This window comes from Danio rerio, chromosome 11 (assembly GCF_052040795.2).
Source record: "Danio rerio strain M-AB ecotype USA chromosome 11, GRCz13ab, whole genome shotgun sequence".
Taxonomy (NCBI): Eukaryota; Metazoa; Chordata; class Actinopteri; order Cypriniformes; family Danionidae; genus Danio; species Danio rerio.
Genome location: NC_141031.1, coordinates 29,033,949 through 29,057,573, shown reverse-complemented (window position 1 = coordinate 29,057,573; position 23,625 = coordinate 29,033,949). Strand labels below are relative to the sequence as shown.

At 35.3% G+C, this 23,625-nt stretch overlaps 2 protein-coding genes across 19 annotated transcripts in view; one reads left to right on the top strand and one right to left on the bottom strand.

Moving 5' to 3' along the window:
* Positions 1-20,205, top strand: part of st3gal8 (ST3 beta-galactoside alpha-2,3-sialyltransferase 8) — a 26,339-nt gene extending 6,134 nt beyond the window's left edge. For 2 of the 12 annotated variants that reach the window (XR_015501902.1, XR_015501906.1), the window contains exons 2-8: positions 6,850-7,630; positions 13,126-13,313; positions 15,129-15,308; positions 15,391-15,436; positions 15,514-15,633; positions 15,711-17,843; positions 18,778-20,205. Coding sequence is in view for 3 of the 12 variants with exons in the window: in XM_087272250.1 (XP_087128376.1) it covers positions 7,307-7,630; positions 13,126-13,313; positions 15,129-15,308; positions 15,391-15,436; positions 15,514-15,633; positions 15,711-15,878 (1,026 nt within the window). In the remaining 9 variants the exon portion in view is untranslated. 12 annotated transcript variants of the gene reach the window in all.
* unm_sa1614 (un-named sa1614) overlaps positions 19,527-23,625 on the bottom strand; it is a 91,546-nt gene continuing 87,447 nt past the window's right edge. For all 7 annotated transcript variants that reach the window (XM_087273748.1, XM_087273750.1, XM_087273751.1 and 4 more), the window contains one exon: positions 19,527-23,625. In XM_087273748.1, the coding sequence (XP_087129874.1) occupies positions 23,551-23,625 (75 nt within the window). In that variant the 3' untranslated portion in view covers positions 19,527-23,550.

Here is a 23,625-nt window from a genome sequence, read left to right as displayed (position 1 = left end):
ATAACTTTGCCATCTGAATGAAAACAAAGAAAGGGCACTGATTGCACACACTTACCAAATCTGTAGACAGGACAATCATCACATACTGGAGGCGCGTCTTTTTTTAAAGGAGACGAACAGCAAATCCGGATCTCACCATTGATGAGAAATGCTCTCGAGTAAAAAATGTTCCAAACAAACGCATTTCTGCCGCACATTGCGTACACGGGTCCACACGTGAGTCCAACAGCGCTCTTATAGAGAAAAAATAAAACGAAACCTTCACATTATGAAATGCAACTTTGGTGACCCGTATCTCCAAACAATTCTTATTCTTTTCCCACAACTTTTGGCAACACGACGTGTGTTGTCTCTCTGCCGTCTGAACACTGTTTCAGGTACAGTCTAAGAAAGCTAGCATGCTTAATAATGAAGTTGCAGCGCATATATAATGGAACGCGCTGATTGGTTTGAACCAAGCCTTACTCATGAATGAATGCAGCACACTCAGAGACGTAATATGGGACACCCAGGTACAGACGTCCAGTCTACACGCTGGAATACACGCTAAGATCTCATGGCCGTGATGCAGCTTCAAAAATTCGTTTCAAACCAGAAGTACAAATTTGCTCGAAATAATGCAAAAACAAACAATTTTCACTTTTTAGTGAGATATATGTGCCCTAATAGTGTTTTTAGCCGTGTGGGACACATATACGACTGTCAACGGCTCAAAAAATGTGTTTTGGTGTTTCTTGACCCTTTAAAATCAATGTAAGTAAATGAGAGTGGAAGATTCAAGCCAAAAAGATTCAAAAGGCTGCAAAGAATAAGGTGAATAGCGCATGTCTTTGGACTGTGTAGGGGAAACCGGAGCACCTGGAGGAAACCCACACGAACATGGGGAGAACATGCAAACTCAACATAGAAATGCCAGCTGACCCAGCTAGGACTCAAACTAGCGACCTTCAGTGAGCCACTGTGCCTACCTGAACATTATTATATTATATTATATTATATTATATTATATTATATTATATTATATTATATTATATTATATTATATTATATTATATTATATTAAAGATTTCACTAAATATAATTGTTTATTTAATATCAAAATAGTGACTGGGATGGGATCACAAAGCCATTCACAAGTTTTATTTAGTTTTTTTTTTTTTTTTTACTGAGATCCATACATCAGCTGGGCCCTGTTTCAGAAAGGAGGTTAAGTAAAAACTCAGAGTATTTGAACCCTGAAATGAGAGAAACTCTGGGTTTTCCGTTTCAATATGGCAGGTTTGTCAAACTGGAGAAAGCAGGGTAAGTCGAGCCTGTTTCTGACAGAGAAGTACCTTTTTCTGTGAACCTAACCTGGTCAGGAGCAGCTTTTATTCTCTAAACTCTTAGTTTTTGTTTGTCGTCGTCTCTCTTTTTTTTTTAAGACGAAGTGGTATTTCTTGCCTTTTTTTCAACGATTGATGTAAACGTCATGATGCACATCTTTTGAAAATACGCATAAAAAAACATGCGCATAACTGAGTAGGATAAATGTTATATTCGATAAGAAAAGATGCGCATAAACTGCTCGTTCGATGGAAGCACTGCTTTATTTGCAGTGTGATATTCCAGTTTTGCACAAATTTAATTAATAATTTTGGATGGAAACAGCTATTGTCTACATTTCAGTCACACAAAGAACAAAGTCATGTATGTGAATGGTTTTTCCTTTTTTTAATAAATAATTAGGTTAAATTCACTGTCCTTCGCATGTTCTGTAATATGGGATTATTATTCGTTTTAAAACAATTTTTTAGTTCTGCTTACATTCAAAATGTCATATTAACCTCTACCACTTGATCAATAATAGAGGCTAACACACAAGTGCACTTTTAAATCTTTCAAAACTGATGATGGATGAAAGTGGGAAAAAATAAAAAAATTTATAAACATCACACATACATTACTTTTTTATTATGCTTAAATATTTAATTGTCTTAGATGTAAAATTACACATTATTTTGAGCAGCTATGTTTTCCCTCGCTAACTGTCTCTGTTTCACTGATGCATTGGTGTTGCTTTTTAAAATACGTTATTTGTTCATATTTTGCTTTTTTTTTTTTTCCCAGATGTTGCCATGGTCACTAGTAATATTAGCACTCCATTGATAATGCTTTTTTGTAGGCACGGTGTGCACGCTTAACTCTGAGTTGGTCTACTCAAAGTTGATTGACCCAATTCAGATCAGCTATTTTGAAATCAAAAATTCTGAGTTTTAATCTAAGTTTAAGTTTAAACTCCGAGTTGGTTGAACCTCCTTACTGAAACAGACCCAATACCCAAATACCGCAGGCCCAAATTCAATAAATAGGCTGTTCATTGATATATATTTTGTTAGGACAATATTTGTAAAATAAAATGCCTTGTGGTGAAGGATCAACATTGCACTGGTAATGAAAATCTAACCAAGCAACTTGGTTAAGTGACATTACTTTACTTTAAGCTGCAAAATAAAAATACTGAATCTTTTTTGCTTGATACTATTTAATTCAATATTAAGATGGAATAAATGCGTTTATATTATTTTAAATGTTTTAATGTTTTCAAAACTCTGAAGGATTGCTAAGTAAGAAACAGACAATACTGCAATATGAAAATTGGGTGTTTCATATATAATTTCATGTTTTATATAATTTGATATTGATAATTATTTAATTTTTTTAATAATAAAATTAGGAATATTAGGATTTTGTATTTAACCACTTTATTTAAACCAACATTACTAAGGCAAATACCTTTAATAGTCAAAAACTATAATTTTTAAACAAATATCTCATTTCTATAATAAAATAAACATAAGTGTTAAAGAGACTCTCAAACTTGAATAAAACGTTACAAACTGTGTGCAACGGTAAAGCATAAATACTGAACAATCAAAGCAAACGTTTATATTGACAATGGTGTTCGGTCAATAAATGTTGATACCGATTTTATTTTATCGCCCTGCCCTATTTAATAGCTTTATATTTAATATATTATTTAAGTTATATATTAAAGCAACTAACATTTTGCTCGCTGTGTGCTTGCCTTCCAAACCCAGAAGGTTCCTCAAGGCTCTCATACAAAGTGTGGGCAGGAGTCCTGTGAAAAGGGGTCCCTTTTGCTGAGTAAAGGGCACATTTCAGTGAGCAATCAAATCAAGACTAGTTTGGCAGGAATCTGGGAACCTCTTGTTTCAGTAATATGAGAGCACCGTTGGCTCTGAGCTTTAACATATTGGTATGCAAATGCATTAGATCAGGCTTTGAGTCCCCTAGATGCAGCTGAATAACTATACAAATGAAAAACACAGCAGCTTTTCGTCATCGGTTTTTAATCTCTTCTTTGGCCAATGCAAAGCCAGTTTGAGCAGGAGCGTTGAGCCATGGTAACTTGGCAGGGTATGAGGACATTGACATTTCCTCTATCTAATCATAGTTATCTTTAGAAAAACGTCACACCATTGGCTCCCTCTGTCCAAATATCGTTCTGGCCTAAATGCGTTTAAAGTCCAAACTAATACGTCTTTCTAGTGTATTGGAGATGTTGTAATTTCTCCTGATTAGTTTTCTGAATAGACTGCTTGTTTCTCAGCTTAAGTGATTGAGATTGTTCCAGCTCTGGTTACTTAAAAGCTCCTTGCGTTTGGTTTTGAGCGTAGTTCACTTTGAGTAATGAATGGTGGGGGAGATTCGTCTGCACCACAACTTTGCTGACTAGGTAGGTTTGACTGTGTCGGCCAGAGATGTAATTCTGTTTGGTCTACGGTGAGACAGCTGTCTGGCAGGGAGAGACGGTTCTTCTGAATCAGCTGAATGTCAGCTGATCCCACATCCCCCACGCCATTACCAGCATCTCCCTGCTCTACCAGACACAGCTCTCTAAACCCTCCACAAGAGTCGTGGACTTCCTGTTTCCTTCTCAGGATAATATTTCAGCTCTGCGGTCACATCAGTTGTGGGGTCTGGGTAGCTATTTTCTCTCATAGTAAAGTGGCTATTCAGTGGATGCTTGTCAAGGAAAACTATTTAAGCACCAGAGCTTCAGACTGAGAGTTGTGGAAGTAGCTCAGTTTGACACTCAATCAAAGCAATATAATTGCTGCATTTGTGCGATTGGACCAAAAGTCAGTGCAGTTTTATTTATGCTAAACTTCTGCACTGAAGTGGTGAGGAGTGTGAATTTTAGCCTCATTCCTGCTGTTTCAGAAGGCAACATCTGTGGCCTTTCTACCGCTTCCTGGTTTTGTTTTAGGATGTTATCATATTCTGTGAGTTTGAGGAATAAACAAACTGACAGCATTTGCACTTTCATTTTAGGTCTGAACAAATTTAAGCCAAATTAAAATAAAATTAGACTGCAAAACTAAAATGAAAATTTAATTAAACAGCGAAAGTTACTCATTTTGAACTACCATTAGTCCTTCCATGTTGTAGTAATTTCACGCTTAAATATTGTAAAGATGAATTCAGTACAGCAATCTATTGTGTAATTATGCAGAATTCCAGATCTTGTGCAAATATATTCACATCTATATTATCAGATGCAAATTTATGCCTGTACAAGAGATGTGCCTATCCCAACAGTTATTTTTTTAATTAATTTTTTTAATTTTAAATTTAATTTAAATTTAATTTTTTTTTACACACTCATTCTTATTTTTGCATATGTGTCTTATCGTTTTTTTTTCCTTTTGGCTTTAACCTCACCCACAATATAAATAACTAACATTAGATAGCTTTTGGAACTACAGTGATCCCTCGCTAGTCTATAACGCGGTTCACTTTTCGCAGCCTCACAGTTTAGCGGATATTTTTCATGCAAAAAATTTTGCTTTTTTTCTACAGTGCATTGTGCTCTACATCCTTACTGGCTGTAGTAGACCATTGTCAGAATGTGTTCAGCTTGCCAAATTTACATACTGTAAATTGTTGATTGCTAGCAGTGTGACTCTGAAGTGCTGTACTGTATGTTTGCAAGTTTTCTCCACACAATGTTGATGAAACATCAACATTGATGTTGATTTTGGGTGCGGTAGCACCCAAAAGGCAGAGGAGGATGCTAACCATTGCACGAAAAGTTTAACTTCTGGACATGCTAAAGGAAGGTAGAAGTTATGCGGCTGTAGGGTGCCATTACAAAATAAATAAATCAAGTTAAAATGGTTTTGGACTTTGGTTTCATTCTATAATACTGGACTTATCAATTTTCTATGAAGAACTTTGAGCTTTGAACTTTTGTATTTAAACGAGAGAAAAGTGTGAAAATGCTAATGCCTGTATGAGAGAAGTATGTAGTGAGGGCTTTACAGCATTACAATTTCTTTAATAATTGTAGAAAATAAAGCTGAATACTAAATGGATTTTGCCTATTGCGGGTTATTTTTAGAAAGTAACACCTGGAAATAAAGAGAGACCATTGTACACCATAAACGCAAACCATCTACAGCATCATACTTATGACAACAGTAAATTATTGAACTTGCTATGTTTGCTACATTCATTGTCCTTCAGATTAGTCCCTTATTTATCAGGGGTCGCCACAGCGGAATGAACCGCCAACTATTCCGGGCCGGCATATGTTTTATGCAAAGATGACCTTCCAGCCACAACCCAGTACTGGGAAACACAGATATACTCTTTACATTTACACACTTTTACATTTTTATTAGGAATTCACCTATGCTTCATGTCTTGGGACTGTGGGGGAAATCAGAGCACCTGGAAGATAACCCATGCAAACAGAGGGATAACATGCAAACTCCACATAGAAATGCCAACTGACCCAGCTGGGACTCCAACTAGCGACCTTCTTGTTGAAGTAGTTGCTGTGACATTTATCAATTCTCTATTCTCAGACACCATATATAACAAACACTTGACAGCCATTTTCCCTGAGTTCTCTTCTTCCGCTTCTACATTCTCATCCTTTTCAGCAACTGCAGCAGCTCCAGTCATGTGAGCTAAATCTCTAATCTCACTGGACAGCCCATTTCATCACAGGGCATCAGGGAAAAAATTACACGCATTGGTTGAAAAATGTTTTTCTGAAAGTTTGCCAATAGCACCATAGAATTTAATTTTGTTTAGTAGTGTCATTGCATTGCACATGCACACTGTTTCAATAAGGGATAAAGTACATCTAGACTGGTCTTATCGTAGAATAAAGCCTGACAGTCCAAATTGGATAGCTGTTGTATAAGACTGAATTGCTCTATTCTGCAAAAACTACTGCCTTGATGTTCTTTATCCCCTTTATTTTACTGCTACTTGCCACAAAACATAAAAATTTGTCACAAAAATTGTTCTGAGCCGTAATAGTTTATGAATTCTTAAATATAATGCTGACAGAAAAGAAAACTGTGTCTCGAATGGAGCAAATACTACCCTACATATTCAGTCACAACATCAAAACAAAAACAGCCGTGAGACAGACAGGCATATATAATTATAGATATGAACATATTCACTGACAGTCAAAGTACCTGTATGAGCTGGTGGAATTAGTTTAGTGGTTGTCATCTCAGATTAACATGCCTTGGAATGTAGCTACTGACCAATCATAATGAAATAATCCAGACAGCTGTGTAATAATCACTCTTAATTTAAAGTGGACTGTGGCTAAAAAAACTAATCCAAAACCTCTTAAAGTAGCCCTTCTGCAATATTGGGATGAGAAAATTACTAGTATTTAAGTTGTTTTTTTGTTACCAAAAATTTGATTTATGAGTGAACCGTTTAGAGCAGGTTTGTAAAATGAATGTCAAAAAAAGTGAAGATTGAGATCACGACAAAAGTATATCTAACTTTTGATTTTCTAAATTTTTTTCAGGGTTCTTTAACAAAACTGGGTAATCATTAAAATGAGGATTAAAATCTGAGCAGAGACGCCTACAGCTGAACAGAAAGGAAGTGAACCTGCTTCGTCATCCGGCTCATTTTCTTTCCTGTTTTGAAGATCGAGAAATATCATGCCTGTCTCCTTTTAGCATGTTCCACTGTGAGAACTTGTGCTTTGACTTTGCAAAATCATGAAAGGACGGAGAGACAGAACGAGGTCATAATGGACTGAATAGCCTTTAAGATCCAGTCATGAACTCAATTGATTGAAGATCATGTCATTTCCCACCTCACATGTCATTTTGTTTTTGTAAAGCAACTCCTTACAGACCATAAAACCCACAATCCATTTGACAGGAAATAGCCAGACGTGAATTCCGGTTACTGTGGTGGTTCTTTAAAATCTTTTCCTCCTGAAAATCCACCCTGAGGTTTAGTCTGCCTTAACCATGATGTCTAGAAGAAAACTGTGCTTAGGCGCTTTACTAGGTGCTATTCTGTTTTTAATGATAGCTGCTCACACCATTCAGAAGGCCGGTGTTGTGCCCATCACGGATTTACCCACTCACCATGATGTCAGGATACCAGTGAAGAACCAGACTCTGTTACACCCCGTCACTGAGCCAAGACGAGGTCATTCCTGTAGCTGTACATCATGTATAGCAGACAGAGGTGTGTCAGAGTGGTTTGACCAACGCTATGATCAGAAACAGAAACCTTACCTCACCGGCAGAGATGATGACGTAGATCCACTTTCTCTGAAGTGGTGGCTGGTAAGAGGCACATGATGGTTAATGCTAGTTTTAAAGGGATAATTTGTAATTTCACCCCCAAAATGATAATGTCCTATCATTTACTTGCATTCAATCTTCTTCAGTTGTACACATAACAAGGCATTCTGGATAGGGTTAGGTTCTGAAACTTAATGCCATTATGGCACATTAAAGCACTGTCTTTGACAGCTTGCGACATCATGTGGCACTTTCAGAGGATGTTTAAATGAACACCAGTATTCCGATTTAAATATGATAAGAAAAATATTTTGATTAAGAATCTACAATGTACAGTAATTTTTATTTACTTTTTTTGATTGCCATAAAGGACCATCACAAACTGCGAAGTGAAGTTTTTTTTTTTTTTCATTCGGCGTGCAGTATCAAATTCTATTAAAACAACACTCTTCCACCAGTATTTGCTGGTAATTTGCATCTGGTAACTCAGTTTGTCACGGGGAAATGAACAATATGTTCCTGAGTGAAAGTGAAACTGTCAAACTGCAGTTAAAGTCGAAAAATTAAAAATGAAACACCAAAATTATATGAAATTATATAAAACTCATAATGCAAATCTTAAATTCATGCCAACAAACACAAATCATTAAAATAAATATTTTAATGCAATTTAATTCAAATAAAAAATATTAATTGATGTATAAACTTTAAGCTTTAATTATGTTGTTCAATTAAAATGATTATATATTTATATATATATATATATATATATATATATATATATATATATATATATATATATATATATATATATATATATATATATATATATATATATACATATATATACGTGTGTGTGTGTGTATATATATATATATATATATATATATATATATATACGTGTGTGTGTGTGTGTATGTATATATATATATATATATATATATATATATATATATATATATATATATATATATATATATATATATATACGTGTGTGTGTGTGTGTATATATATATATATACACACACATGTGTGTGTATATATATATATATATATATATATATATATATATATATATATATATATATATATATATATACAAATGTGTATATATATATATACATGTGTGTGTGTGTGTGTGTGTGTGTGTATATATATATATATATATATATATAAGTAGGAACAAACATACTATGGAAGTCAATGGCTGTTCAACATCTTCAGTATATGTATCTTTGTGTTTAACAGAAGAAAGAAACGTAAACATGTTTGGAACAAGTGTAGGATGAGTAAATCATGACAGATTTTTCTTTTTTGGGTGAATTATCTTTTTAATCTAAGAATGTGTTCAGTTGAAATTTGGAACCTTTGCTGTAAAAAAGGAAATACTATGTTAAGTTCTGTTTAGCTCTCTCACTTATTTTTAAGGCCAAACTTAAAGATAAGAACTTGTAAAGAGTGTATAAAATGTGTAAAGGTGTCAAAACCAAACAAAAACTCAAGACTTGCGTAAAGAAACATCTGCTGCTAGAAGAGGACATTCTGATGCCTTTACTTAACTGCAATGGGCAACGTAACTCTGACAAAAGAAATAGTTATGATTAAGCATTCTGTCCTTTTCTATAGTTGCATCTTGCGACATGTCATTTGTTGTTTGTTTATGTTTTTAGTCTTTAAACCAAACTTGACTAGAACTCTGTTGGAAGTGAACCGAGATCTATCTTTTTAGTCTGATGCAATTTGAACTTTAGTGCGTGGCAAACAATCACTCTTGTTTAGATGAACTGCATTAAAGGGATAGTTCACCCAAAAATTACGTTTTACTCACAACACGTGGTTCCAAATCTTGGAGTTACATTTTACTTTGGTTGTTAAACACAAAAGAAGATATTTTAAAGAAAGCTGCAAACATGCAACCATTCTTTCAAATTAGGAAAAACACATACTGTAGAAGTCAGAGTACTTACAGGGTTTTAGCTGTAATTAAGACTAGGCATGGGCCAGTATATGGCTGGTATATGAACCTTTGACAAAAATATCACGGTTTGACAGTATTGTGAATACTGCTCTAAAATATATTCTTTTTAAATGTCTGGGTGAAAAAAATTCCCTTTGAACAATATATTTTATTTTGGCAAACATTTAAACTATTTTGGAGCAGTAAACATGTCAGGCTGAATAATTCAGATCATTGACTTGTGCTGTCTTCATTTGTTGCAAAAACACAGATATCTTTACATTTAAAATGACATATTTGGACATCTTTTCTGCTGGAGATGCTGTTGTACTAAAAAAACAAACAAAAAAAACGTGAATAAAAAATGTTATGCATACCCTAGGAATGGTATAGCAGGAAATTTTGGCAGTTTTAAAACCTTGACTTTTCCAAAGCACGGTATACCTTGAAAAGGATTATCGCCCCATGCCTAATTAAGACATCTTCTTTTGGTTTTAACAGATGAAAAAAATTAGTCCAACAGGTTTGGAGCAAGTGAAGGATGAGTAAATGATGACAAAATTGTCTTTCTTTTTAACTGAGCAGTAACACCAGAGTTGGTTTTAATTTTAAAGTTTGTATACACCCTAAGGCTAAAAACCATTTGAAATGTTTAGATTAATTTCATGATTAGCTGATTCCAGTGAACTATATGCAGTTACAAATTCGGCACGTTTAAGTTGTGTTTTCTTTAAAAATCAATGATCTTCACTCCCTTGTACAAGAAGCTCTGCATTAAATTCCAAATTTCCCCGCCGTGTCTTTAAAATATGAACATTTATTTTACTCCAGTTCTTTTCAATTGAGTTTCTGCGCAAGCCTGCTAATCCCGACTGGCACGTCCATGTTGATGGCTTTTCATTTCTTTTATTGCTTGAACAACTAAATGAATGGTGAAGTCTATTTAACTGATTGTGTTTTAATTACATTACAACATCAATGCTGTAAAAGGAACCTTATAAAATTGTAAAAAAGTCACATTAATCATTCACCAGAAGTTTGTTGGTATAGGAAGAAATACAAGCCATGTTATTTACCCTATTCATCAAAATGTGTGGACAAAAGAGAGAAAAATGTTAATCTGTTGATTTTGATCAAGTTTTTGAGACATTGAGAAAAAAATAGTAAATATTAAACCAATAAAACTATTTAAAAGAGCATGTGACTAATAGAATTGAATTAAGAATAGTTGTTTGAATAAGTATGTTTGCACTTCACCTTTTCAAACTGGAGATTAAAATGGAAACTGTTGAAAAGGTCAGAATGAGCACAGGCCTCAGTATTGGCATCCTATTTGGGTAGAAGTGCATAGACCTGATCAGATAAATACGTGATGAATGATGATTGGGCAAAAAAAGAAAATAAACTCACAATGTGTATAGATCTCACTGAAGTGGATCTGTTTTGCAGTTTCTGCTTTGAATGAAAAAGATCGATTTAGATTTATTCTTAAGTCTCTAGATAGCCATTGGCCTCTCCAAACAAGGCACAGAATAGCTCTCGGGATTCTCAGGCATGCCTCTAAAGTCATATCATCATAGCTGTAGATATCATTTGCACTTCTCTGGCAAACGGACACGTCAGGGAAAGACAACAGCTGGTTCATTCCAGACCTCTCAAGTTTACTTACTACCATCGTATCTGTTTGCCAAACATCATTAAAGCGATGACTGTGGATCCCCCCCCCCGAAATCCAGCCATTATCTGGTTTCCTTAAACAAAAAAGTAATTCTCCCTTGGGAGCAAGGGCACAAATAGGTTTGTCGGCCTTGCCATGTGTTTCAGTAAGGTTTAATTTAGCCTAATTAAAGGCTTTCAGGCTTTTGCAGGCACTGAGAGCACACTTGAATTAGCCTGATGTTGGTCTGCCTCAAGCGTCTCAAGTTTCCATCTGTATAGCACAAAGCAATATTTTTAATTATATAATATAAAGGTCATAGTTGGGGGATTATCTCTTTTAAACGGTTGGCTCACTCAAAAATGGAAATTACGCTATTAATTACTCATTCTGTCATTCCAAACCCGCCACTTTCTTTCATCTGTAGAACACAAAGATATTTTAGGTGAAATCCGAGAGCTCCCTCATCCTCCATAGCAGGGCTGCAGCGCAGACTGTAAAATATATGGACGTACTATCCATCACCTATCGGTTTCTAAAGAGCGCAAATGAAGCTACAAGTAGGCGTGGCCAACCGTCGCCATTTCTTACGTGCATAAATTCTGTATTGGCTTCACAAGGGAGAGTGGGATGTTACCGCTTGGGCTGCATGATATTAGAAAAATCTAACATTGCGAATATATATACACATATATATATATATATATATATATATATATATATATATATATATATATATATATATATATATATATATATATATATATATATATATATATAACATTTCTAATATATTTATAATTAATATAATTTATAATTTGACTTGAATATCTCTATTTGGAAATAATTAATAATTTTAGATTGAGATTATTTTGTAAGAGTGCATCTGCAAAAATGTAATCAATAATCTACAATTATAGATTAAATAAAGACAAAGATACACAAAAACAGTGTTTTGTTTTCCTTAACACTATTGTATAAACAGTTTGATAAAATTAATCGTTATTAAATTTACAAATGGTACAATTTCTTTGGCCTAAATGGTTTTAAAATCCTCATAGTCAAAGGCCTTAAACACTTGCAAAATTATGTATTATAATCTAGACTCCTGTGATGTGACTATTGCGAATGCTCACATTATGATATCTATGCTAAAATGATATATTGTGCAGCACTACTCCATAGACAGCAAGTTTTAGACATGTTGGATCCTCAAAATAGACCATATTCCAGTAGTTCAATCTGAATGTTATTATGCTACAAAAATACTTATAAAAAAAAACTTTACTCAACCGTTTCTTCTGAATGTGAGCCCTGAAACTGCGGGGAAGCATTTGTTGAATGCAGTCATTATTTTTGTTTAATGTGCACACAAATGTATTCTTGTAACTTGATAATATTTCAGTTGAACCACTGAAGGCATATGGGCTGTTTTGAAGATGTTTATTATATAAATTTTCTAGACTTTAAGTGAGAGTTTAACTAGGGTTGGACAATATGGCAAAAATGCAGTCTCAATAATTACATTTCATATTGAACAATAACAATATATATTTCGATATTAATTGATAATGCTTTCAGATTTAAAAGAGTTCCCCTCAACAATGACTGAAGCCACAAAAAATAGAGGATCCAATTAATGGCATAACATTTTTGGCTGATAAATTTTCGGTGGCCAAAAATTCAGTACATCTCTAATATCAACACATCTTTAGATTCCCATTGTTGCACATTTCTGTTGTGTGATTGGCTTTTAGATCAATATAGAGTAAAAAAGGTTCAGAGATTATCATTGATAATGACACAAATTTTATTACGATTCGATATAATATCATTTATCGGCCAAGCTCTATTTGGAACCTTGTTTTAGCAGCATCGTTTGGTTTAAACTGTATGTTTTGTTTATGATGTTGTTTTGCATAGTCTCTGCAGGCATCTGATGGAACGATTAAAGACGTCACTCAGAAGATGTTTAAGATAATTTCCCCTCCACATGAGGATGAAACACCACGGCAGAACCAGTGCCGGAAGTGTGCAGTTGTTGGGAACTCGGGGAACCTGTTAAAGTCCAAATATGGAGCCTTGATAGATTCTCACTCAACAGTTATTAGGTGCGTTTTCTGCTCTTTTGTGTTTAAACTTAGTTCCCACTAACACACAGATTTATTTATTTTTATCCACAGAATGGTATTTAAAGGGTCATGAACTATTGTGGTGTTTATTTTAAACTTCTCTCTGAGACCTACTTGCACTGTTATCAAGATTTAGACTTTTTACTTGTAATTTAGTTCATTCCTGCTTTGAACCCTCCTCTTTAAAAAACATTTGAATAGGTGTTGATAGATTTTGTCCCACTACAGGGGTGGCTCAGTGGTTAGCACTGTTGCCTCACAACAACAATAATTTGAGTCCCAGATGGGCCAGTTGGCATTTCTGTGTGGAGTTTGCATGTTATCCCTGTGCTTGCAGAGGTTCTCTTCCAGGTGCTCTGGTTTCCCCCACAGTCCCAAGACTTGCGCTATAATTGAAGTGGATGAACTAAATTAAAAGTGTATGGGTGTTTGCCAGTACTGGGTTGTGCTGTGTAAAACACATGCCAAAATAGTTGGCCCTGAAAAATACAGAACTAATACAAAGGAAAATGAATGAATCCCACTACACTGATTGGCAAACAATTTAGTCAAGTTTGAAAGGATAAACGGGTGCCCATGAAAACAATCTCTGTGGAGCTATCTTTATTCTTCACATTTTTGACTCCCTCTAGAAGTGACTCCATTTATACTGGCATTTAGCATCCTAGCAAGCATTGTTTGTTTAAAAGATGTCTAATAGACATCCAAACAAATACGTTGTGGATAAAACAAGGCTAAATCATATATAAATATATATATAATTTAGAAATATAAATATATATATATAAATAGTAATAAAAAAAATTATATATATATATATATATATATATATATATATATATATATATATATATAATTTTTTTTATTACTATTTATATATATATTTATATATATATATATATATATATATATATAAATATATATATAAATAGTAATAAAAAAATTATATATATATATATATATATATATATATATATATATATTTATATATATATATATATATATATAAATAGTAATAAAACAATTATATATATATATATATATATATATGAATAGTAATAAAAAATTTATATATATATATATATATATAAATAGTAATAAAAAAATTATATGTATATATATATATATATATATATATATATATATATATATATATATATATATATATATATATATATAAATAGTAATAAAAAAATTTTATATATATATAAATAGTAATAAAAAAATTTATATATATATATATATATATATATATATATATTAGTAATAAATTTTTATATATATATATATATATATATATATATATATATATATATATATATATATATATATATAAAAATTTATTACTAATATATATATATATATATATATATATATATATATATATAAGCATCCATACATACTTATTCACACTCATACACTACAGCCAATTTAGTTTATTAAATTCTCCTATAGCCCATGTCTTTGGACTGTGGGGGGGAAACCGGAGCACCTGGAGGAAACTCGGGTGAACACTAAAAGAACATGCAAACTCCACACAAATATGCCAAATGACCCAGCTGGGACTTGAACCAACAACCTTCTGGCTGTGAGGTGACAGTGCCAACCACTGATCTACAGTGCTACCATATTTTATACACAAACATTATCTGGTGGAATAGATCAATTGTGATCAGATTGATGAAAACACATGCAATTACCCGGCGTAATCAGGGCTACTCTGACATTTAAAAAGGGTTCATCTTTATTTTGAGTTACTTTACCAATAAGTGAAGTTGTTGTGTTTATTCACAGAATGAATAAGGCTGTAACTGTGGGTTATGACGAGGATGTTGGTAACCGAACCACCCACCACTTCTTGTACCCAGAGAGCGCCATCAATCTAAGACCTGGAGTCCATCTCGTCCTTCTTCCCTTCAAGCTGAAAGACATGCAGTGGTTGTCCAGCGCCCTTTCTACTGGAGAGATTAAAATGTAAACTCTTTCTGAAACGTTACCAAAATGACTCCAAATGCCATAAAACGTATCGCTAAACCAGTTTGTATGTTCCAAACAGGACGTACATGAGAGTGAAAAACCGTATAGACGCTGATAAAGACAAGGTCAGTATAAATCATGCTGGATCTCGTAAATTTATAAACGAATCCACCTAACTCTTCGTCCTCTGTGTGTCATCCAGGTGATGGTCGTAAATCCAGCTTTCTTTAAGTACACACACGACAAGTGGACAGAGCGTCATGGAAGATACCCGTCCACTGGGATAGTAGCCATAATATTTGCTCTGCATCTCTGTGACGAGGTTTGTACTTGAGTTTACAGCCAAGGCAATCAATTGTGCGTCACCAGACACTTAATCACGGTGTTCAATCCCAACAGGTGTCAGTGTTTGGATACGGGGCGGACGCTCAAGGAAATTGGCACCACTATTGGGAGTACAACAGATACGCAGGTGCCTTTCGAAAAACAGGCGTCCACAATGCTGATTTCGAGACTGAGATCATTCAGAGACTCAGCGCAGAGGGCAAAATCAAGCTGTACAGATGAGCCTGTAATTGTGGCCTTTAATGACTCGGTAGTGCTTAAAGCCTTGTAAATGCAGGGCCTGGATGCGCAGCAGCTGAACGAAAGCCAAAGAGACGCAGATCTGTGATCCACCCTGCCGTTAATTGACCACTGTGAACTGCACTGAACCAAACCCACAGACATCAAGCTGTAGTCCAAGACCAAATGAACTCTTACAGTATTTCACCCGTTATGTGCCTGGAAAAAACTAAAATACTGACAGATGTTGCCTTTCTTCCCAAGTCGGGCATTGGAACTTTTGAAGAAGACGAGCAGTTAGCCAGTTGGCTTGATCTGAGCCTCTTTGTGTTTCTTTCTTATTAAATGTGTTCTGACAAGCCTTACCGTGTCCGCTCTGCAAATCTGCAACACAATGTTTCAACAAAGATTTCAGGGCATTAACATCTTAGTCAACATGAATAAGCGTCCCACTTGCCCTCTGCAACAGTTAGAGGGATAAAAAGATGCAAGACTTTATTATTATTATTTATTGGAACATGAAACTGTTAAATAACCAGATCGGACTATTTGGAATACAGTTCGGTGATCCAAAAAGGACCATTTAAGAGAGCTTTATGAATGGAAAAAAATCTGAAAACTGACTTTTTTTTCTCTCTCTCTCTCTCTCTCTCTCTTCTGTTTTTTTTTTTTGACTAAAGGCCCAGGTGTACTTCGCCTTGTGCATTTCATTCCACCTCACACATTACTGCTTAAAGATAAAATAAGTTTCTACATGTGTAGCACAAATGCCTTTTTGTGCTCGACCAGACTCCAGGGGCAGCACTGAGTCATTAACAGCAGTGTTTCTCAACCACGTTCCTGCTTTGCACATTTTCCAGGTCTCCTTATGCAGGAGAGTCCAAACTCGATCCTGGAGGATAGGTGTCCTGCTGAGCTTAACTCTAACTTGCTTCAACACACCTGCCAGGGAGTTTCAAATACATCTAATAAGAGCTTGATTAGCTGGTTCAGGTGTGTTTGATTAAGGTTGGAGCTAAACTCTCCAGGACAAGAGCCCTTCAGGATCGAGAGACTGAGAGACCTGTGATGGATTTGACAGACAAAGAAGACGTCTGAAACATGCAGTGCTGGTGGTCTTCCAGGATGTCGTTTGCCGTCCATTTATGTAACTTTTTTTTTTTGGTTTGTTTTTTGCATTCTGTTTCAGTGTTAATGCTGTAATGTGTGTCTAGTAGACAATTCTATCTTGGCGATCCCTTTGCGCATGTATGCAGGTGTGCATAGAGGTCTGTTGATACTCCTTGTGTCAAAAGGACAGTTCGTGGATCATTGCGGATAGTCAAAGTATATTTTGGGCTAAAAGTGCAGTATTAATAAGATGATTTACCCAAAACGTATACTTTATTATTATTTGTAAAGAAAATAACACTTTGGTTTAAACCTTTTTGAACCCCAATGGCTTTTATTCATAGACTAAATGAGGCCAATCCTGGGACTTTTTTCAAAATATCTTTTTTTGTTCTAATTAGGAACAACATGAGTGCGAGTAAACAATAAAATGTAAGCACATGAAGTCAGTTTAGGGCCCAGTTTAAACCATGTTCAGTATTACCAAGTACACTTGTTTTGTGTTTCATTGTGAACTGTAAAACTGGCCATGTGCATCGACAGTCGCATGAGGCTGAAGTATACTTTGGGCTTAACATCTTAACTGAAATGCACCATGGACCATTGAAGTGTGCCATTCAGGAGTAGGCCAAAATTTCATGTTGACTTTAAAACTCAACCTGCAGTGCATTGAAAGATTTCTGACCCTTACTGGCAAAATAATGCCTAATTTGAGGTTATTCCCTCACCTAATGATGTATATGCTTTAAAAAGTAATTGCACATCCAAAATGATCTTCCTTTGTTTTAGAACACTGTTATTATTACTACAGACTGACATTCTTCTATCCATGATATTGAAGAAACACATTAGATCAGGGTTTCTCAACCATGTTCCTGAAGGACCACCTGCTCTGCACATTTTCCATGTCTCCTTAACCACACACACCTGATTCAGATCACCAGCTGATTAGCAGAGACTGATAGGCCTGTAATGGGTGTGACAGACAAAGGAGACATCCAAAACATGCAGTGCTGGTGGTCCTCCAGGAATGTGGTTGAGAAACACTGCATTAGATGGCTACTAGGTACTGGTTTAAAACTTCATTGTTCAATCATACATGCTGAAATTTGTTTGTCTCATTTTGCCAGCATGGGTCATATTTTAAGTTTGTGGAATGTATTGCTGGGTTCTAGAGTACTCGGGATTTTGTTTTTCACTTAAGTAGATTTTTTTTTTCTTGTATGTGCGCTGAAGACCATTTCTGCACATTCACGGCCTTTATTTGTGTGTTTGTATTAACTTTGATCTGCTCGCACATACTTTACTTTGGATTCGGTGTGAACCCAGCATACATTTTCAAAATCTCAACTAAGCAATAGAAGTCAGAGTAGCGTATTTAAGACATTCACAAATGTTCATTTAGCTTTAGACCACAGGTGTCAAATTCAGTTCCTGGAGAGCCGCTGCTCTGCACCTTTTAGCTCCAATCCTGCTTCAGCACACTTACCTGTAGGTTTTAAAACAAGCCTGTGTTTAATTAGGGTTAAAACTAAACTGTACAGAGCTGCGGCCTTCCAAGAGCTGGATTTGACTCCTGTGCTTTATACCAGTGTTTCTCAACCACGTTCCTGGAGGATCATCAACACTCCATGTTTTGGATGCCTCCTTTGTCTTTCACACCCATTACATGTCTTTCGGTCTCTGCTAATCAGCTGATCTGAATCAGGTGTGTTAGGTTAAGGAGACATGGAGAATGTGCAGAGTTGGTGGTCCTCCAGGAACATGGTTGAGAAACACTACTTTAGACCAGTGTTTCTCAACCACGTTCCTGGAGGATCACCCACACTGCATGTTTTGGATGTCTCCTTTGTCTGTCACACCCATTACATGTCTTTCGGTCCTTGCTAATCAGCTGGTGATTTGAATCAGGTGTGTATGGTCAAGGAGAATGTGCAGAGCTGGTGGGCCTCCAGGAACGTGGTTGAGAAACACTGCTTTAGACAATTACAGAGATGCACTGACACCATTGGTCACCACATGTTTCCTGCGTCAATAGTTGAAGGATTCACAACCATACTGTCAATAATATCAACCGGTGCACATGCTGGAAGAGCTATTTATCACATAGAGCTGTGAAAACACATTTTGATTGTAGTCGAGAGTGTGGCGTTTCCTGTGAATGTGCTGTATGTGTGTTACCACTTTAATTTTCTTACATTTTTAGACCAAAGCTGGCTATAGGGTGAAGCATCTGGTCTTTGTGGCCTTTAATTGACCTGTCATCTGGTTTACACTTCAGCATATGGCAGATGCTGTATTTTCATGCAGTTCATCACTGTGTTGGGAGATTATTCCGAATTAATTTTGGTTTAAGACTGACAATGTCGAAACTTGAGCTGTAAATTCGATGCTTGTTGCCGAGTGTTTTCACACATGTGCTGAGCTGGACTTTTGTTCTGTTGTTTAATGTTCTCGAATGTATTTGGGCTTTGCGTTCTTTGCTTCACGTCAATCAGCAGCTTTTACAGTTTGTACAGAAATGAGATAATCGAGACAGAATTTGACATGGAAGAGTGTTTTAATAATCTATTTAAAAACAAAAACCAAAGGATAAACCATAAGAAATAACTGAATTCAAAAGTCACAGTTTTGGCAATCCAGAGAAGTATTAAAAATACAAATATTTTATAGAGTTGCATAAATAAAAAATACAAGAAAAACAGCCTATAATAGAGATATATTTTTCTTTTTTATACAATACATAAATATCTCACAGTACCCTAGTTTCCCATTCATGTTCAGCTGAAACATTTTAATACACAACAGTGACTACATAATGCAAAAAGAGAAGAGTTTCACCAATTTATCTGGGAGAATTGTTTAGGAGGAGTCTGATTATGTTGAGCGCTAACGTCAAGAAAAGCTGTGGCCAAATTGATTTTTATGATTCTGTTTACGTTTTCAAGATGTGACCACAGATTTAATATTCCCTGGGTGTGACATGATTTGGAAAATGTCTTCTGCCACGTGTAATTGTGTACTTTCGAAGCACTTTAAGGAGTTTGTAGATGCTCAAAGACTGTCCAGCTGAATGTGAGTTCAATGGCCAAATTAGCTAGGTGTGTGTGTGTGTGTGTGTCTGTGCACATCGTAAGCTTCTGTGTTCACATTGTTTTGTCTGAACCTGTGATTAATCTGTGGTCTGTTTTTTCAATAAACCACTTAACTGTTTATTCCATCATTATTTCATCTGAACTTTTTCCCCCCAATTTATTATTTTTTTTGACGTTTCAAACACTTTTGATCAAACTTGTCATTACTGTAAAAAAGTCACATTCTTATTACTTTAATATACAAATAATATATTAAGTATTTTATTATTCTGTTATGCAAGCAAAAAATACAGTTTTGGGTATTTAATACAATAATGAAAAATAAATGATAAAGAGACTTTGGGTTCTGAAACATCGAAATGTTTAAAAACATCAATTGTTTGTCTAAAAAAATATTTTTTTATTTAAATGTAGATGAAATGAGAGCTGGTTCTGTTGTTTTGTTAGTTTTTTTAACAATATTTATAATTAATTATTTCCTGATTATCGAAAAAATAAATAAAAGTCATGCTGTTTGCAATTTTACAGTGTACAAAATACACTCACAGGCCACTTTATTAGGTACATGTTACTACTACCGGGTCGGACCCTATTTTGCCTTCAGTACTCCCTTAATCCTTAATGGCATAGATTTAACACAGCTCTGGAAATATTCCTCAGAGATTTTAGTAGATCAGTAGTTTCTAAAATACTCAGACCAGCCCGTCTGGCACCAACAACCATGCCACGTTCAAAGTCACTTAAATCACTTTTCTTCCGCATTTTGATGCTCAGTTTGAACAGCAACAGATCAGCTTAACCGTGTCTACATGCCTAAATGCATTGAGTTGCTGCCATGAGATTGGCTGATTAGAGATTTGGACAGGTGTACCTAATAAAGTGGCAGGTGAGTGTAAAAACAATGATTAAAATTTCAATTTCGCATTTTTTATATCTCGTGAAATATAACTCAGATGTGTTTTGTGCTATGCATGTCCCATTATAGGTCATCTTTTGATTTTAATTCTGCTATTACGTAAAAATTACTGTATTTAATAAAGTAATGAGGTGGCGCATTAGGTAGTGATGTTGCCTCACAGCAAGAAGATCACTGGTTTGAGCCTCAACTGGGTTAGCTTGCATTTCTGTGAGGAGTTTGCATGTTCTATCACGTGTTCGCGTGGGTTTCCTCCGGGTGCTCCGGTTTCCCCTACAGTTCAAAGACATGCGGTACAGGTGAATTGGGTAGGCTAAATTGTCCATAGTGTATAAGTGTGTATGGAGATGGGTTGCAGCTAGAAGAGCATCCGCTGCGTAAAACATATGCTGGATAAGTAGGTGGTTCATTCCGCTGTGGTGACCCTGGATTAAAGGGGCTAAGCCGAAAATAAAATAAATGAATGAATGAAGTAATAAGAAATAATGAGAATTCAAATTTAGTAATCATTTTAAAATACAGATGCGAATTTGTAGTGAAATGTGCCTCACTGTTCAGAAAATGCCACAATAATATCTTTTATTTGATGTTCTATAATGGAGATTAAATTTATCCTGATGTGTTTTGTGCTATTTATTTAACCCTTGTGAACTGTTCAAATTGACTACCCTTTCATTATGTTCATGGCTGTTTTTGCCCCATTGACTTCCATTATAACAACATTTTTTGATTGCAAAGCCATGACACCATATAATCATGCATTCTTGACTGTTGGAGTTTTTCCCTGTTGGGAAGAAGTCAAACTTTTTATTTTCACTGTTGATCATCAGTTGTCAGCTTTAACCCTTTAGATAGGCTTGTGCAAAAAAAGTTCTAATGAGTTCTATAGAGTAAAACAGCAGATTATAGTGTGCGTGCAGAAATACACTTACTATGTTTACTATGTTCAGAGAGCTGAGCTGCTTATTTTTTATCTTCTCAAACATATCAAGGTAAGCGTGCAAAGGTCTGTCTCACACACTTGCACATGCCCACACACACACACACACACTATACTTCATATAATTATATTATTTTTATCCAGAAACTAAGCTTTTTTTTTGCACTGCAACTGATGATCAAAAGTAAAAAATTAGTAAATGTACCTTTTCCCAACAGGGAAAGCCGGCAACAATCAAGAATGCTTGATTATATGGTGTCAGAGATTTGCAATCAAAAAATGTCATTACTATGAAATTCAATGGGGCAAAAACAGAACGTAACAAACATAACAAAAGGGTAGTCAATTTGTCCAGAGTATATTGTTCAATTTTTTTTTTATTTCAAAGCATTTTTCTATGATGTGTCAAAAATGGATTTGTCGTCAAAAATCTTTCCATTTGCTTTTGTGGCCAAATTAAAGAGAGTAATTGAAAACATCCCGAACAGCACATAAGGGTTAATGTCAGTGCTTAATTTGAGCCGGATCTTGCTGGATACTGTTCTGAAAAATGTCAGATATTCGTGTTTTGCATTCTGGTATTTATTTTAACAGAAATTTGAAATGGCAGTCAAGCATATTTCATTTTTTAATAACACGAGTAAATCTGATAATGAGCCTGATCAAGAGAAGATGAATCTGCGCCAATGGATCAGGATAGCAGGAGACAGAAGCAAAGAAATCTCAAGTCAGCCAGAAAAATGACAGAAGAGGTAATTGTGTGCTCTTCTTGAAAATTAGACTGAGTGAGTCGTTTAGTTATTTTTTCCACTTGGCACATCATAGAGAAGTGAACTAAAAAGTGATTGTTTTAACGATTTATGTTTGTAGCTTCATGTTTTCATTATCCATGACTGACCTATAACTTTATATGGAACAGAATAATTAAAGACCGTTCAGAAATGTGATGCTGTTTTGCGCTATCACCATGACCGACGTCAACCAAACAATTTCAGTTTTCCCGAGAACAGGACGTCGGTCACGGTAACCTTTATTTCCTGGTTTTGTTCCGGGAATGGTTTATTTCCAAATTAAGCACTGTTTAATTTTTACAGTCATAAACACAGTAACAACAGCAATAAATGATGACAAAAAAACTAAATTGCGGAGAAAATGCCAAATGCAAAAGTTTTTGGTATAAAAAGAAGACTCAAATGTAAATAAAACAAGAGCCAGGAGTGTTTCCAATGGTATTCACCCAAGCACACAACATTCATAATTCACATTTCTAAAGTTGTTCTCTAAATAAGCTAAGTATTGTGCTTTAAACATATTTCTCCAACAGGATCTTGCTATTACACCTCCTCAATCCCCACCTGACAGAAGCCATTACTCACATCTCAGTGGAGCTGAATGAAATAAACGGCATGCGCTTCATGCTGTGTCTGTGTGTGCTTCTGGAACATTTCGGGAGCATCCAGGATGGGACATCATGGGACTGTGGATGAATCATGGGACACGGAGGGCCCGAACAACCGCAGACTCTTTCCTCGGTGCGGCAGGAAGGCCTGTAAGTGCTGCTTTTGTTCTGCTGATTCTTCATTACCGATGGTTGTGCGGGAGGCGTTCCAGCCTTCACTCGGCCAGCATGGAGACAAACGATGCTGGAAATAAGCCCATTCTGTCTGGCTGGCCCTCGATGTAGCCGTG